Here is a 17,774-nt window from a genome sequence, read left to right as displayed (position 1 = left end):
GGGGTAGTTTGAAGGGGCAGAGGGGGGGCGCCAGAGGAGTAGTTTGCACAGGGCGCCGGAACACCTAAGGCCGGCTCTGTTCATGCCCACACCCTCCACACCGTCACAGCTTGGCAAGTAGTCCTGACCGTGACATATGTGGTGGCAGCGGTGGGATAACTAAAATATTTACTATCTTTTTCTGTACCAGATTTCAGTGTTGCCGGATTTGCTAGTTAATCCAGGCACTAAAAAGAAATTGTTTCTCAATTTCCAAAGTCTGAACTCTTGCATACTTGCATATGCATACTTAGTATATTTACACCTCAACAGTGTGATGGAGTGTGTGACGGAAGGGTCCATCACTGGGGCCCCTGGAGAGGACCGAACGCAGGCCTGCTACCCACAGATTATGGACCCTGCCTCCCTGCCCTGGCGAGTGGGACTGTTGTCCTCGTCTGGGGGGTTAAAAGGCCACATTTGAGAGGTGTGCATTTTTCAAATTGGAAATGTGACGTGTGGTCACTGCCCCCCCGTGTTATTTGGGACATTGTTGAACCCGGCCAATTCAATTTACCCATCAAATCATACATTTAAAAAAAAAACACTAGAAAACCCATGGACATTTAACACGCTAGCATTTTAACTCTTTTCACGCAAGAATTGTCTGACACCGGCCAAACCATTCTTTTCTTTGGCCAATAATATATAGTGGACGTGGAGACCCCATTGTATTGTTAATCACTTTAATGGCCCTATTGCCCCTGGGAGTCCAAATTACCCAGATTAAGGGGGCCGGTTCTGTAGCCGTTGTAATCCAATACCTGACTGTTTATGTTAATGTTCGCTTTGCTGGCTATATCTAGCTATGTGTGTAAAAAATAAAGTGTTCTTCATTTTTATATACCCTACACTGCTAGTGACTGGGGAATCTGGGAAGGGAGTGTTGCCAAGGCTAAGGGAGCACAAGTCAGCGGAGGTAGTCGGTCGTACTAGCCAGCTCTGTGACATTACTGACATGGAACGACAACATATTTTCACAGGAATGCAGGGGTAACTGGGGCCTGATCACAGAATTAAAGAAGAGTCTGGGCATCTGTCTGCCTTTACTAACTATGGCATAACTTTTACAGTAAATCAAAGAAATAACATTGGGAAGCGACAATGAATATATATATATATATGACATTATCAAATAGAATGCACAATGTAACAAATATGCCACAATTATATAATACTGTAACAGAATACATTAACATACTCTGCAGCACCGTATATAGTATGTCAGTGTAATTTATTTATCGAACAATACTACTACTCTGAGCCATCACATATAAATGGAACTAACTTTATTTATATATATAATACATTGCTGGTATAAATACACATTATGAGGCCAGGAAGCGGTGAGAAGGGGCCCCCAAGTGGCAGTCCGGAAGCTGTGGGAGGGGGGCCCCCAAGTGGCAGTCTGGAATCCTTGGGAGGGGGGCCCCGAGTGGCAGTCCGGAAGCAATTTGAGGGGGTTCCCCCATTGGCCGTTTGGAGGGGGCCCCCGGGTGGCCCCCTGGAATCATTGGGATATGGGCCCCCAAATGGCAGTCTGGAAGCTGTGGGTGGGGGCCCCCGAGTGGCCTTCTGGAGGGGGGCCCCCGAGTGGCCTTCTGGAGGGGGGGGGGCCGAGTGGCCGTCAGGAAGCTGTGGGAGAGTGGCCCCCGCGTGGCAGTCAATCATCCGAGTCGCAGTCAGGGAGCTGTGTGAGCTTTCTCAATCCGCACGGAGAAGCGTCCCCTCCTGTTACGTGACAATTAAAGGAACGTTCGGCACCCTCTCCTCGCCGGCATTCATTTATCACAAAACCAAGTCAATGAACGCCTGGACAGCTGCCAAACCGCAACCAATCAATACACCGGGACTGCTGCCAAACCGCAACAAGAACACCGGGACTGCTGCCAAACCGCAACAAGGACACCGGGACTGCTGCCAAAACCATCAAAGTACTCAACAAGAACAACAAGAAACTAAATACCTAAGGAGCGGGACTCGGCTCCCTATTCAAGGCAGGAATCCATTTAAAATGTTATTTAAAAAATATATTAAAAATGTAATTTCACGTCCATCCGCTCTCTCCCTCCTCCAACTTTTTCTTGCCTTGAGCAGATCTGGGATCTCCAGAAGACACAAGAAAGGAAGGGGTTGATCCAAACAGACACTCGGGGGAGGGGCTAGGAGAATGAGAGAGGTAGTAGACGGCTAGATAGTCCCTCCCCTGTCTCCGTATTGGTGCCGGCTGCTGAAGAGGAAGCCCCGCCCTCTTCAGTAAGTCTGGTGCCGGCTCCCCCTGTCACAAAAATACAGGCTTCGAAGGGCTGATTACAGGGCAGGGGGAGGGGGACACGCTAGTCTGCTGCTCTGGGCCCCCAATATTAACGTATAGTCATAAGTCAGTCTGTGTGTTACTATACAGAGGTCAGGGGGTTTTGTATAGAAGTCAGGCTGTGTGTTACTATACAGAGGTCAGTCTATATGATCATAGATGTAAAGCTGTGTTTTACAGAGTTCACACACACACACACAAACAAACAATTCACAAGGATCTTTCCTGTTATTGTCCCTTTCTAGTTCTATACACACGCACTCACGTTAAAGAAATAGTATATACATCATTAATACGCAGTGGTGCATGCACACAAACACATTCTCACGCATAACCCTTTCCTCACTGACGTATGCTCACGCGCTAATACACACAAACACACTCTCGCACATGAAACGTCCTGATAAGACAAAACCTAATCTTAATAATTACTTTTATTATTTTGAATAATAAATAAATAATATAATATGTTAATAATAAATAACCCCTAAGTAAACTCCTGTCAACTACGAGTCCTAAGACCGGCAGGCAGCCAGACACTAACAGTAGAAATACAATTTATTTTAAATTATTTAATTGATTATTATTAGTTAAAAATATTCATCATTTGTAATGTTATTCTTTAATGTATAAATATTAGGCTATTCTTAATATAATAATTAATAATAATTAATGATTGGGTTATATAAATTTATAGATTAAGTTTAAGGGTAAATTAATATTTAATAGGTGAAATGAAATAATTTATTTTATTAATTATCTGTATTCATTATTTTATTTATTTATTATTTCACACCTCTTGGGTGCTGTTCCCTGGCAGTTTTTTATTTTTTCCGGGGGGGGTGGGGGCTGCTTGGTGTAGGAAATTCAACTGCTTTGAATTAGAAGTGTGATGAGACGTTTACGCGCAAACGGTAAGTATATTTTCCTTTCCACCCCCCCCCTCTTCCCCTGAATGCAAATCCAGCGATGCCCCGGCAGCATGGGGAGGTTTCAGAAACGGCGTCCAATCATAGACTCGCAGGCTACCGCTCATGAACCAATGAATGTGCGGCAGCTCGTCTATAAAAGCCAAACTTCTGGCGGTTTAACCCCGTGTTTACGTGCGATTGCAACTCTTTCGTGGCGGGATCCAGGCATTGAGATGGCCGAGACAGCTCCTTCCCCGGCGCCTCCGCCGGCAGAAACCTCTGCCAAGAAGAAACAGCCGAAGAAACCGGCAGCTGCAAAAAGCCGTTCTGTGAAGTCCGGTCCCAGTGTCTCCGAGCTTATTGTGAAAGCAGTCTCTGCGTCCAAGGAGCGCAGCGGAGTGTCTCTCGCAGCTCTTAAAAAAGCACTCGCTGCTGGCGGCTACGACGTAGAAAAGAATAACAGCCGCCTGAAGCTCGCTCTCAAGGGTCTGGTGTCTAAAGAGACCCTGATCCAGCTGAAAGGAAGCGGTGCCTCTGGCTCTTTCAAGCTGAACAAGAAGCAGCCGGAGAGCAGAGAGAAGACATCAAAGAAGAAGGAAACTCCCGTAAAGCCTAAAAAAGTAACCCCTAAGAAGTCTCCCAAGAAAGCCCCTGCAGGAGTGAAGAAAAGCCCGAAAAAGATCAAGAAACCGTCGGCCGCTGCCAAGAGTCCCAAGAAGCCAAAGATTAAGGCGAAGAAAGCTGGCAAGAGCCCAGCTAAGAAGGTCACAAAGCCCAAGGCAGTCAAAAGCCCCGCAAAGCCCAAGGCGGTCAAAAGCCCCGCAAAGCCCAAGGCTAAAAAGGCAGCCTCGAAAAAATGAGGAGGGGGGGCATGGGTTTTGGAGCGCCTCTGGTGTGTGCTTTCCCACTTATTTCTTCACAAAAGGTTCTTTTCAGAACCATCATATCCTCCGAAAAAGGAAAAAAGCAGATAATCACCCGGCCGCGGCTATGTGGGCCTCCCGCTGAAAGCCTAGCCCCATACTTGTGCGTAGATTGACATATTCGGCCAGCGCTCTCGCTCGGAGCCCTGTCCGTAACAGAATAGAGATAAGGGGCGGGCTTAAAGATTGTGCTTTGCCGTTACTCGTTATGTCCAGCCGGGGACTCGGCCGCTCAACGGCTCGTTCGGTAGTGGGATAATTGTGTGAGATGTTTCAAGCTTGGGCGCGAACAACGGGGTTAATTTCGTGCATGCGAAGGGAAACAAGCTCGTTTGAGTGACAATGTGGTGGCTCTTAAAAGAGCCTTTGTGGGGGCTGTGGGGAGATCGCGTTCGCCCACACAGCGTTTACTTAGGCACGTTCACCTCTGATCCTGCGAGCCAGCTGAATGTCTTTTGGCATGATAGTAACCCGCTTAGCGTGAATAGCGCACAAATTGGTGTCTTCGAAAAGCCCCACCAGGTAAGCCTCGCTGGCTTCCTGGAGAGCCATGACAGCAGAACTCTGGAAACGTAGATCGGTTTTGAAGTCTTGAGCAATCTCACGGACCAGCCGCTGGAAAGGCAGTTTTCGGATAAGCAACTCCGTAGACTTCTGGTAACGACGGATTTCTCTTAGAGCTACGGTGCCCGGGCGGTAGCGATGTGGCTTCTTCACGCCCCCGGTAGCCGGAGCGCTTTTCCTCGCAGCTTTGGTCGCCAGCTGCTTCCGGGGAGCCTTTCCTCCGGTGGACTTACGGGCTGTCTGCTTGGTGCGAGCCATACTGACGCGTGCGGATACGATTCACCGACAAATACAACGTAACTGTAACGATTCTGTGGCCAACTCAACCCCTTTATAGGGTAGCGGTAAATGTGATTGGATACGCGTAATCACGCCCCTCTTTTTCATAGGCTAGGACGATGGTTTGAAAAAGCCAGCCTTTGATCAAGAGACTTCGGTGTGGAGCGTTATCTTTTTTTAATTTATTTAAATTAAATGCTCGAATCGGTCATGTATTCGTTAGCTGCGGTTCTTTTTTTATTTATTTCTTCTCCTCTCTTTTGTTCAGCCTCCTACCTAGTGAAACTGTGTACTGGCTGACCGTTAACAGCGATACGGCGACAGCTAAAAGCCCGCCTTTATCTTGGCCGCCGTTTGGCGTTTATTTACAGCGATATGCTGCCACCTAGTGGTAAATGAGGGATCGTCGAAAGCGATCACGTGGAGGTGAGGGAGGCAGAAGCTTAAGGTACTTGATGCAGTAGAGAGGTTTGATTAATAAAGGCTAGGCATCTTTGAAAGCAGATGCGGGCTTGGTGTAGGGAGTGGCGCAAAGGAGGTTGGTTTGAATTGTTCATATCCGGTTTCCTTTGATATTCCTAAATAGCCAATCGGTGTCTGAGGCACGCTTGGGAGCTTCTCCAGCCAACCAACGTGAAGCATATATTCAAATAGCAACGCCCCCTTGAGGCATCATGGTGCGGTTCCCTATCAGGTCCGTCGAGTACGTATAAAAGAAAGCGGGCTGGCCGTCAGCGAGTGTTGTGCTGTGGAACTCGTGAAGTAGGCGTGATCATGTCTGGCCGTGGCAAAGGAGGTAAGGGACTCGGGAAAGGTGGCGCAAAGAGGCACAGGAAGGTGCTTCGGGATAACATCCAGGGTATCACCAAGCCTGCTATCCGCCGTTTGGCTCGCAGAGGAGGCGTAAAGCGTATCTCTGGGCTGATCTATGAGGAGACTCGCGGTGTGCTCAAAGTGTTTTTGGAGAACGTGATTCGTGACGCAGTCACTTATACTGAGCATGCCAAGAGGAAAACCGTTACCGCTATGGACGTGGTGTATGCCTTGAAACGCCAAGGCCGTACTCTGTACGGTTTCGGAGGTTAAGCTTGTTGACTCGTGACCCTGAAACACCCAACGGCTCTTTTCAGAGCCACCCACACCCTCTCTTAGGCTATGATCATGTTGTCCCCGTGTCTGCCCGTGCTTTTCTATGCACACCTTGAAATAACCAGCTGAACAGTGGCTGGGTCTGGCTATAGATTGAGCTACTGGCAGGATCGGAATGCTGGGAGTTGGGCCCGTTTGCAGAACATGTGCTGGGATCGGCAGCTGGTGTACTCCAAAGGCTTGCGCGGGGCTCGCTTGAATGGGGGCCGGGACGGCCCAGGTTTAATAGGTGCCGTCTGTGGTAGTTATCTGTATTCTGTATGTCCCGGTATGTGGGTGAATTTTATTATGCCTTTGTCGTCCCCTTATGTGTTATCCTGTCCGTGTGCCACATGTCCTGCCCACGACACTACCGAGTTATGTATTATTGGGGAAAGCCCGTATACTACAGCGCCACCGAGGTTCCTGAAGAGCTGTGTCCTCTGCCAGGATCACGCATTGTCCTTTTCAGGACAACAGACCCACGATGTAGCTCATCTTCGGCTAGCCACAGTGATAAAGCAGCCCCTTCTCTCTGCAACGCTGGTTCTGTCTGGCGGTGAAGGGGTTAATCTCCGGCATCCCAGCAGGAGAAATCAGCAATTAGCTGGAATACCCAGTCAGAGTACAGGTCGGTGCCGTCACAGAGGAGGCGTAAAGCGTATCTCTGGGCTGATCTATGAGGAGACTCGCGGTGTGCTCAAAGTGTTTTTGGAGAACGTGATTCGTGACACAGTCTGGATACCCCAGCTAACCTGGAGGAGTGAGAAGCACATTTCAATGCTCTTCCCAGAGCTAGCATGTCCCCGACAAAAGCGCTAGATCAGTTACATAGCTCTGAGATGGACGATGTGGGTGGCTCTCAAAAGAGCCTTTGTTTAAAAAAGTGAGAGAACGAGAACTTTACTTGGCGCTGGTGTACTTGGTAACAGCCTTGGTGCCCTCTGACACAGCGTGCTTGGCCAGCTCTCCAGGAAGAAGGAGGCGTACAGCAGTCTGAATCTCCCGAGAAGTGATGGTGGAGCGCTTGTTGTAATGGGCTAGGCGTGAAGCTTCCCCGGCAATGCGCTCAAAGATGTCATTGACAAACGAGTTCATGATGCCCATGGCCTTGGAGGAAATGCCAGTGTCGGGATGCACCTGCTTCAGTACCTTGTAGACATAAATCGCGTAGCTTTCCTTTCTGCTCTTCTTGCGCTTCTTCCCATCTTTTTTCTGGGTCTTCGTAACAGCTTTCTTAGAGCCTTTCTTCGGAGCAGGCGCAGATTTCGCTGGATCAGGCATCGCGTCTGCTTTCGTTTTCGCACGCAATTCAAGAGAACATGATTAACACTGAAATTACTGCACCGGGCCCTTCCCTTTATAGGCACCGCATGCAAATAAGGCCGTTCTGCTGTCTCGCGTCCGATTCGATGAGGTTGTCACGTGAGAAGATGCGGCCGCCCATGAAACGCAGTGCCTACACCGATTGGTGTCTCAGACTATTTCCACCCGATTGGCTGTTTTGGAAAGGAACCAATCAGTGACGAATAGCGTCACGGGGGGGGGGGTAAATGAGCGGTGTTTCTTTGTAACATACTTCTTAATCACTTGTTCGTGTGGTCGGTTGTCGAGCGAAAGCATGTCTGGCAGAGGAAAACAAGGTGGAAAGGTTCGCGCTAAGGCAAAGACACGTTCTTCCCGTGCTGGTCTGCAGTTCCCTGTCGGCCGTGTGCATAGGCTTCTTCGCAAGGGTAATTATGCCGAGAGAGTAGGCGCCGGCGCACCCGTGTATCTGGCAGCGGTGTTGGAGTATCTGACTGCTGAGATACTGGAGTTGGCTGGTAACGCTGCACGCGACAACAAAAAGACCCGTATCATTCCTCGCCACCTGCAGCTCGCCGTTCGTAACGACGAGGAGCTCAATAAGCTGCTCGGCGGGGTCACCATTGCTCAGGGAGGTGTTCTACCCAACATCCAGGCGGTGCTCTTGCCCAAGAAGACAGAGAGCCACAAACCTGCCAAGAGCAAGTGAGTGCAGTAATCGGTAACCGCAGGGCAATTAGCAAACATCACCAAAGGCTCTTTTCAGAGCCACCCATAATCTCTGGAACAAGCTATATCTGTCTTGCTATAAACATACTGCAAACTTCTTTAAAGGCAACTGCTTTCCACTGCAGTTTTCCAGCCCGATGTTTAGTTGGTGAGCTTAACGGTGGTTAAACACCATTCATACAGGCTACATCATACACCCTACCGCCCCACCCCTCACCCCCCGGCCGTTTCTGGGTTAAAATTAGGGATTAATCTAGCCTTGGTGCAGTATTAATCTAAATTTTATTAAAGACAGGAGGCGAGTATTTTGCATTAACCTTCTTTACTGTTAACCTCCAGCAGCAAAACAGTTAACAGAAACAATAAAAACAACCAATAAGAACACAGTAACAAGTCTATAAAAGTCTGCACATCTTGGCACTCCTCCTCTTTCTTTGCGCAGAAGCTGAACCGACAGTCAGGAACAGCCCGGAAGAACTCAGGAACACAAAACCACGCTGAGAAGAACCACAGCAGCGTCAAAAACCTCAGACAACCGGAGGACGACCTGGAAAAACAAAGAATCGTGAAAGTACCATGCAACCATAAGCCAAACATGACAGAAAAAACACCAGGCACGGTAATGAGACAATATACTAACAACAGCCCGACAACAACCCCCCAACAAAACCCCAAGACAGCAGGGGAGGGCAGGGCGGGAAAATACTCGCCTCCTGTCTTTAATAAAATTTAGATTAATACTGCACCAAGGCTAGATTAATCCCTAATTTTATAGCAAGACAGGAGGCTTCGTATTTTGCAATTTTAACGCCCCGAAACCAACGCCAAAGCGGCGTGAGCCGGGGCCCGAAAATAAAAAGTCCGAAAAGTAGATTCCCGTGACCAATCCGCCGCTGACAAAAGGTCGGAAAGGGAACAGCCCGCGGAGAAAGCCGCGGAGGCAGCGGCACCGCGGACCGAATGAGCCCCAAAGGAACTATCAATACCGGCCAAAACGAGAATCCACCGGATCCACCTGGAGAGAGTGGGAACAGAGACAGGCCGAAAAGGACGCACGTAGGAGATGAAAAACGGACCAGAAGAGGAAGACCGAAACGGGGCCGAACGGGCCAAATAAGCCTGAACACAGCGAGCCACGCAAAGGCGCGGCCGGTCAGGAAAATAAGGGTAAGAGACAGAAGTAGAACTGGATTTAGTTCTACGAAAAACGGAGACCGATACCCCGTCAGGAGAAAAAACAAACGAGGATACATCAAAAGCCCGAACGTCAGACACCCGACGGAAAGAGACGAGGCACAACAACAGAGCAGTCTTGGCGGAAAGCTGGCGAAAGGACAAACCGTCGTTGTCCGGCCAACTCTCCAAAAAACAAAGCACCCGGGAGACATCCCAAAAGGACTCATAACGAGGCCTAGGGGGCCTAGAAAGACGAACACCTCTGAGAAGACGGCAGACCGCTGGATCCTTACCGACACCCAAGCCCTGAACCGGAACGTGAGCTGCCGAGATGGCCGAACGAAACAAGTTAATGGTGCGGTAAGACCGACCCAGGGAAAAAAGATGGGCCAAAAAATTAAGAACCGCCGTCACAGGAGCTGTAAGGGGATCAAGGTGTCGAGCCAAACACCAGCTACCCCAGGCATGCCAAGCCTGGAGGTAGGACCGTCTGGTACCCGGAGCCCAGGATCCCCAGAGCAGATCTCGAGCCGACTCCGATAAGCCCGGCACATGCCAGGATCCCCGGAAACCGACCAGGCCACGAGAGTCAACCGATCCTCGAGGATGAGAGGGTGAGGGTTCCCCTCCGGATCCCGAAGCAGATCCCAAGACGAGGGAAGGATCAGGGGATCCGCACACGACAGTTCCAGAAGCAACGGGAACCACGGCTGTGTCCTCCACAGGGGTGCTATCAAAAGGATTGAGACACCCTGACGCCTGACGGAGTGGAGAGTCCGGAGGATCATGTTGAACGGGGGAAAGGCATACGCTCCCTGGAGCGGCCACGACTGCAGGAAGGCATCTACCGCCAAGGATAGCGGATCCGGGAGCCAACTGAAGAACGCGTCTGTCTGACAATTCGCTCTGGACGCGAACAGATCCAGATGGAGGGGACCGCGACAAAGGTGGAGAGAGTGGAACACGCTTGGAAGGAGATGCCAATCGCTCACGTCCCTCCAATGCCGGGAGAACCAGTCGGCCACGAGGTTCTCCTTGCCCGGCAGGTACTCCGCGCGGATGGACAAGTGGTTGTCCAGGCAGAACTGATAGAGCTGCTTGGTGAGCTCTGTGAGGAGCCTGGATCTCGAGCCCCCCAGCCTGTTGATGTAGCGGACGGCGGAGACGTTGTCCATGCGCAACACTAGGGAACAGTGAGTAACCCCCTTCAGGAAACTGCGAACCGCGAACGAGCCCGCGATGAGCTCCAAACAGTTGATATGAAGGTCGCGTTCCTCCAAAGTCCACGGACCCCCGGTAGCCACGTCGCCGCAAACGGCCCCCCAACCAGAGAGGCTTGCGTCCGAGTCCAGGACGAAATCCGGGCTTGACCCGAAAATGGCACGACTGTTCCACGCATCCATGTGGACCAACCACCAGTGGAGCTCCAGCCGAGCATCGTCTGACAAGGAGATCATCGCGTCGTAGGAGGCCGACTCGCGAAGATGCCGCGTCTTCAGTCGCTGGAGGGCCCTGTAGTGGAGCGGGCCCGGAAAGATGGCCTGAATGGAAGCCGAGAGCAAGCCAATGACTCTGGCGAGATTTCGAAGAGAAACCAGGCCGCCACGAAGGAGCCTGCGAATCTCCTTCTTTATGACCAGGACCTTGTCGCGAGGGAGCCTGAGGACCGCCGCCACCGAGTCGAGAGAAAAACCGAGGAACTGGATAGACTGCGTCGGAACCAAGACCGACTTGGCCTCGTTGATAACGAAGCCCAAGTCCTGAAGCAGATGAACCGCAAGGTAGGTATCGCGACGAAGGGACTCGACGTCCTGGGCCATGAGAAGGATGTCGTCCAAGTAAATTATGGAGCGAATCCCGCGCGCTCGAAGGAACTCCATGACGGGCTTCAGGAGTTTGGTGAAGCACCATGGGGCGGAGCTGAGTCCGAACGGAAGGCAGGTGAATTGCCAGAGGAGGCCTTGCCAGCGAAATTGAAGAAATCTCCGATCGTCGAGATGGATAGGGACAGAAAGGTAGGCATCCTTGAGGTCGAGGCGGGAGAACCAGTCGTTCTCCCTTAGCAGGTCGCGGAGGAGATGAATACCCTCCATCTTGAAGTGACGATACATCACATGTCTGTTGAGAGACCGAAGGTTGATGACGGGGCGGAACTCCCCCGATTTCTTGCGCACCAGGAAGATATTGCTGACGAAACACGGAGGGGAGAGCGCCCGTTCTATGGCACCCTTCCCTAGAAGGGAAGAGAGCTCGGCGTGGACCAAGGAGGCCGCATCGAGAGACAACCTGGGGAGTGGAGGTGGAGAACTCTGACAAGGAGTGGAAAGGAACTCCAGCCGAAAACCCACTACAGTTTGAAGGACCCAGGGATCTGACGTAAGGCGAGACCAAGCATGGAAAAAATGGGCGAGCCGACCCCCGACAGGAATATGAGGAAATATATGAATCAGTCTTACCTGAGGCTGATCTTCCTCTGGTGGACGTGTAGCCTCTGCCTCGGTATCCACCTCAGAATGGGACTCGAAACTGGGAACGGTAGGTGGTGGAGGCGTCTGGAAAGCGGGGTCTAGAGGCCAGCGAGGCCGTTCTGCTGGCGGCACGACCCCTCTGCCGACCAGCACTGGGGGAAAAACGAGTTCCCGTGCGAAAGACACGTCTCATGTTACTCTGGGCCTTGTTGAGCGAGGTGAACAGATTGACGTGCTGACTGAGGTCCTTGATGAACTTCTCACCGAAGAGTAGACCCTTGGCGTCAGCGCCCAGTTCCTTGGGACCTAATTCGGCCAACTTGGCATCCAATTTAAATAGGGCTGCCTTACGTCGTTCAGACGATATCGCACAGTTGGCGTTGCCCAGCAAACATAAAGCTCTCTGGGTCCAGTCACGGACCAGATGGGGATCCAGGGGAGAGCCGTCAGAGATGGCCTCGTCGGCCATTTGGAACACCTGGGTCAAGGGGCCCGCTACGTCGAGGAGCTTATCCTGTGCCGAGCGCAAGCCCAGTTCAATGCCCTTACGAGGGTCTTTGCCATTCTTGGTTAGAAAAGTCACAAAGGTCTGATCAAACTCGGGCGTATTGAGAACTTTGTCCCGGACCGTGGGTCTAGGACATTCCGAGCGGAGCCTCTGGCGCACCTCTTTATCCAGGGGGCGACGAATCCAGAACCTCAGGAACTCTGCAATGTGGGCAGATGGTGTCCATTCCGAGGAACGAGGATGGCGCAGAGCCCTGGGGTCGAACAGCGGGGTACCCAGATCATCCGTGACCTCAAAAGGTTGATCCGGAGCGTGAGACGGGTTGAAAGAGACCTTCGGAGGATCTGGAGCGAAGTCCTGGTTCCGCAATGGGGAGGCCGGACCGGAGGAGCCAGCACAATATTCATCTAGAACCTCATAGTCGGTGAGGTCTTCAGTAGGGGAAACCATAGGAAAGGTTGAACTGCGGGGTTTCTTCAGCGGAGCTTTTCCCTTCCCAGATGTGGAGGGCAATTCGTCCCAAGTGCGCTTGTGAGAAACTGCCGTAGCCGCAGGGGATGCAAGGCCGCCAGTGTCAGAATCCTCCACCTCAACAGGGGAAGCGGGAGGCGAGGAAGGGCGAGCAGAATGGCGTTCCTCCAACGCAGTAGGGAAAGACGCAGCCAGGGCGGAGCGAAGCCAGGCTTGGACAGCGGCAGGAATTTGAGTTTGAGATTCGTCAGCCATTGCACTCCAAATGTGTCTATGGGAACACAAAAAATAACAGGAGTGAGTAAAATCCGAGTTCGGATGTCGGCAGTAAACTGGGGTTCACCCAATATGGCAGTAAGCGCTGAACAGGGGGTCACCCCTGGGAGAGGCTGAATACAGTCCGTAACGTGGTGGCAGAGTGGGGTTCACCACAAATGATAACCGCAGGGGTTTACCCTTGATATAAGCGGTGGGGTCACCGTAAGGCCGAAAGGGGGTTACCCTATGGCAAATAGAGGGCAATGAGGAGGCCCTAGGCAGCAGGGGGTTCACCCAGAAATACTGAAGGGTTAAAATCCAACGTGGGAGTATTGGGCCACAATAAAAGAAAAACGACTTTAAAAGAAATCTGTGGTGTGAAGCTACACCTGTAGGAAAAGAAAATTTGCACACAATGCGGCCGACAAGGCCCAAATACAAAAGAAATAATGAATAAAGGATGCGCAGCGTGGTGAAGGCCGCCGGAAAACACCAGAGCCGCCACCACGCCGCGGGACACCGGGAACAGAGGCCCCGCGATGAACGAGGCCGCCGTTCAAAGAAAAATAGGACGTCCCACGGCAAGAATGAAGGCCGCGGAATGGAGACGAGATGGGCCGCAACGCGGCCCGAGCTCCCCTGGCACGGCGACGGAGACCGGCCGCGGGGCGAAAGAGCCGCGAGGACTGCGGCGCCAAGAGGCGGGACAGAGCGCGGTAAAATAAAACCACCGCGGAAAGGACGACCAGCCGCCACAGGGGGCGAGCCCGCCGCAACGGAAGGAGTCGAACCGCCACAGGTAAGAGGACGAACGCAGCCGAAAATGGCGGGCCGCCGCGCGGTTGAAACGCGGCAGCACACCGCTCGCGAGGGGAAGAACCACCTCGCGGCAGGCAGATAAATAACCCACGGGCAGAGATCCGCCCGGGAGTAAAGGAGCCCTGGGGCACGTGGCCAACAAAAGGCCGACGCACCAGGGCAGGGAGGAGGAACAAACGCGAGAAACACAAGCGCAGGTAATGGAAATATAAAAAACAATAATAATAAGGATAAGGGTAGTGGCGATAAGAAAAAAACAACTAAGTAATGTAAATAGAAGATACTGGAATGTTCTCACCTGGAGGTTAAGCAGCAAAGAAAGAGGAGGAGTGCCAAGATGTGCAGACTTTTATAGACTTGTTACTGTGTTCTTATTGGTTGTTTTTATTGTTTCTGTTAACTGTTTTGCTGCTGGAGGTTAACAGTAAAGAAGGTTAATGCAAAATACGAAGCCTCCTGTCTTGCTATAAAATTCGAGGCAAAGCTGCCAGCACTTAAATGGATAAATATGGTTCTCAAGAAAGGTGGGTGGGCAAGTGCGACCACACGGTGGCAGCATTGCATAGGAAATTGTGGTTTACCGCAGATTAAAGTGGCAGAAGCCGGGGAATCCCTCAGCTGTGATGATCGTGTAGCTGGCAAATGGTCTGGGGAGCGTATTAATGAATTTGATAATCACTGTGAGAGAGACCCGTGAGTAGCTCCATTGTAGACATCTCCCTTGCCTCTGAAAGCTTAATTGCTAAGAAGGGATTAACCCTTCATATACCCCAAAGTAGTGATGCGAAGTTCAGATCAGTAAAGTGAATCGGATCATTTCGAGTCATTCATTGAAATGATCCGATTCATGATCCGAATCTTCGGGTCACTCAGTGTGACTCATAGGAGTTAGTGTTTCCCCAGTCCCTCCCTGCAGTCAAACTAACGATTGTCCCTGCCCCTTTCATTAGGGTCAATGAACCCTCCTGCCTGTCTGCCTACTCTAGCGATGTCACTGAAGGCAGAGAATCGTTCAGAGATTCGAACCATTCAGAGAATATCACTGACACCACACTTTTATAAATAAATACATTAATAATTTTCACTGCCCCCAGGATTTAGATTCCCCTTAGATTGCCCACCTTTAGATTGTTTTACCTCTAACTGCACCTTTAATTAACTTTATTAAATTAACCCTCAGTCCTCAGCATTAAATTAACCCTAAACACCCCATTAACCATTACTGCCCCTAAATTAACCCTGAAGACCCTCATTAACCATAACTGCCCCGGCGCGGCTATCGGACCCACGCCGGCTGTCCCTTACCGTCCTACCTCATCCATGTATCTCCTGCCCTACCCATGGACTTCGGCTCTCGTAGCCCAGACACCCCCGCAGAGACTGGGGATCCCTTGTCACTGGTGGCGATCAGGCGGTGCGGCTATCGTACAAATGCCGGCTGTCCTGGGGAAACTTCGATTTGCTGCCGCTCGGGGTCCCTACGGATATTGCGAGGCTCGGTTGCCTAAGCGTGGTGCCGGACCGTCTGGGCAGGGAGGGAAGATGTGTGCCTGATTTATGACCTTTTTATCACCTAACCTGTATATAAGCCTGTGTGTTTCCCCAAAAAAGTCTGTTACTTCCATGGAACGTTAGTTTCGTCTAATGCTTCAGGGACCCGCTGGATCACTAATTGTCCTTTTCAGGACAATTACGGCACTGTACTCAGCTAGGCCTCAGCGGGCTGCGGTGCCGTGAAGCTAGGGTCACTGGACCAGCTCGTGAGCCCTGCTCCGCTAGTGTCGGTGTGACGGACCGACCAGGGACCTCAGGTTCTCCCTCTCCGCCAAGTGCGACTTCTCCCTTCAGGACAATAATTCCAGAAGATTTTTCTGCCGGAGAACAAAATTCAGAACATTATCAGCCTTACCAGCTTGATTCTTTCCAGACGTCTTTCCAGTCTACGGCTTATCATGCGACTTCTTGGACTGATGGTTTCTACAAGGCCTGCCATGGCATGGGCGCTTCTGCATATCCGTCCTCTACAATGTCTCGTCCTGTTGATGCCCTCCGGCCCAGTGTCAACATCAGGTGGTGGTGGAGTATGTTGTCTCTGAGGCGACGGTGGTGTCTCTTTGCGCCCTTCATCCCAGGGCCAACATCAAGTGGTGGTGGGGTATGTTGTCCCTGGGGTGAAGGTGGTGTCTGTCCCCAACATCAGGTGGTGGTGGAGTATTTTGCCCGTGAGGCGACGGGGGTGTCTGATGACACCCTCCGGAACAGGATCAACATCAGGTGGGGTTGGAGTATGTTGTCTGTTGGCACTCTCAGGCCCAGGGTCAACATCAGGTGGTGGTGGAGTATGTTGTCCCAGGGGCGACGGTGGTGTCTGCTGACACCCTCTGGCACAGGGTCAACATCCGGTGGGGGTGTAGTATTTGCCCCTGAGGCGACGGTGGTGTCTCTTGCCGTTGTCCGGCCCAGGGTCAACATCAGGTGGGGGTGGAGTATGTTGCCCCTGATGTGACGGTGGTGTCTGTTGATGCCCTCCGGCCCAGGGTCAACATAGGGTGGTGGTGGAGTATGTTGCCTCTGTGGTGACGGTGGTGTCTCTTGCCGTTGTCCGGCCCAGGGTCAACATCAGGAGGGGGTGGAGTATGTTGCCCCTGAGGTGACGGTGGTGTCTGTTGATGCCCTCTGGCCCAGGGTCAACATCAGGTGGGGGTGGAGTATTTGCCCCTGAAGCGGCGGTGGTGTCTGTTGACACCCTCCGGCCCAGGGCCAAAATCAGGTGGTGTGAAGTATGTTGCGATGGTGGTGTCTGTTGACACCCTCCGGAACAGGGTCAACATCAGGTGGGGGTGAAGTATGTTGTCTGTTGACGCTCTCCGGCCCAGGGTCAACATCAGGTGGTGGTGGAGTATGTTGTCCTTGGGGCAACGGTGGTTTCTGCAGACACCCTCTGGCCCAGGGTCAACATCAGGTGGTGGTGGAGTATGTTGTCTCTGAGACGACGGTGGTGTGACAGAACCCTCCATCACTGGGGTCCCTGGAGAGGCCTGAGAGCCAGCCTCCTCCCTATCGACTATGGGCCCGGGCCTTGTAGAGACTTCTGTGTGTGGATACAGGGGTTCAGTCTGCTGATGTACCCCATGTTTTAGCACTCAGAGTCTCAGAACTGTAACGTCAGCTGGACATCCTGTGGTAGGAAGAAGGCTGATTGTTTGTGCATTGTTAATTGTATAGGTGTGAAGTGTTTCCCCTGTTAATGTGTGTTAGCCGTTGTCTTAAGACCCCCTGTAGGTATGACTAGGTGTCACTGCTGCATACCTAATTATCAATTACATAACAGATAGCTGTTAATCCTGTGAGCTCCTGTTATCCCTGTGTCCTGGCCATTGTCTGTTTTAAGCCAATTATATGTCTTTCGTCATTCCACGTCTACGTCCCCAATTAATGTAATTATTTATGTCTCATGTCATTCTGTCCTTCCCCCGGATATTGTGTTGCAGGATTCGACCTAATTACTTCCTTCCCGCCATGGTAATTAGAGCTATATATACACAAGTAAGAAAAGGGGCAAGACAAATATCACATGATCTGTCTTTGGTTTTAATAAATTAGTCCTGTTTTCACCTCAACATGAGTGTTGCCTGATGTTTGGGGTGGGCTGTAGCCTCGCTGTGTAGCTAAGCTTCGGATAGCCACAGTGCCAATGCAGCTACAGTGCAGCGACGTCCCCCCTTCTATCTACAACGCTGGTTGTGCCCGGCGCTGAAGGGGTTACTTGTTGATGTCCCGTCAGGAGGAAGCAACGTTTGGCGGGGGTACCCAGTTGGGGTACAGGTCGGTCCCGTCACAGGTGGTGTCTGTTGATGCCCTCCGGCCCAGGGTAAACATCAG

General features: G+C 51.5%; 5 protein-coding genes and 1 pseudogene across 5 annotated transcripts; 3 read left to right on the top strand and 3 right to left on the bottom strand.

The window, feature by feature from the left end:
- The window catches only part of LOC149279596 (enoyl-CoA hydratase, mitochondrial-like), a 198,148-nt pseudogene that overhangs the window by 51,595 nt on the left and 128,779 nt on the right, over nucleotides 1-17,774 (bottom strand).
- LOC149279616 (histone H1.01-like) lies at nucleotides 3,498-4,124 on the top strand. Its single transcript, XM_089500989.1, has one exon. It carries the CDS (start codon nucleotides 3,498-3,500, stop codon nucleotides 4,122-4,124), a length of 627 nt encoding a protein of 208 aa, XP_089357115.1.
- Nucleotides 4,599-5,009, bottom strand: LOC149279615 (histone H3). Its single transcript, XM_089500900.1, has one exon. The coding sequence runs from the start codon at nucleotides 5,007-5,009 to the stop codon at nucleotides 4,599-4,601; it is 411 nt and encodes a 136-aa protein (XP_089357026.1).
- On the top strand, nucleotides 5,805-6,116 carry LOC149279614 (histone H4). The gene has a single exon (XM_089500977.1). The coding sequence runs from the start codon at nucleotides 5,805-5,807 to the stop codon at nucleotides 6,114-6,116; it is 312 nt and encodes a 103-aa protein (XP_089357103.1).
- LOC149279613 (histone H2B 1.1-like) lies at nucleotides 7,062-7,442 on the bottom strand. The gene has a single exon (XM_089500893.1). The coding sequence runs from the start codon at nucleotides 7,440-7,442 to the stop codon at nucleotides 7,062-7,064; it is 381 nt and encodes a 126-aa protein (XP_089357019.1).
- LOC149279612 (histone H2A type 2-B) lies at nucleotides 7,780-8,172 on the top strand. The gene has a single exon (XM_089500887.1). It carries the CDS (start codon nucleotides 7,780-7,782, stop codon nucleotides 8,170-8,172), a length of 393 nt encoding a protein of 130 aa, XP_089357013.1.

This window comes from Sceloporus occidentalis, unplaced genomic scaffold, assembly GCF_023333645.1.
Source record: "Sceloporus occidentalis isolate IW3139 unplaced genomic scaffold, rSceOcc1.0.p SCAF_161, whole genome shotgun sequence".
Taxonomy (NCBI): domain Eukaryota; kingdom Metazoa; phylum Chordata; class Lepidosauria; order Squamata; family Phrynosomatidae; genus Sceloporus; species Sceloporus occidentalis.
The sequence above is the reverse complement of the archived record's forward strand: the minus strand, read 5'-3'. Positions and strand labels throughout refer to the sequence as shown.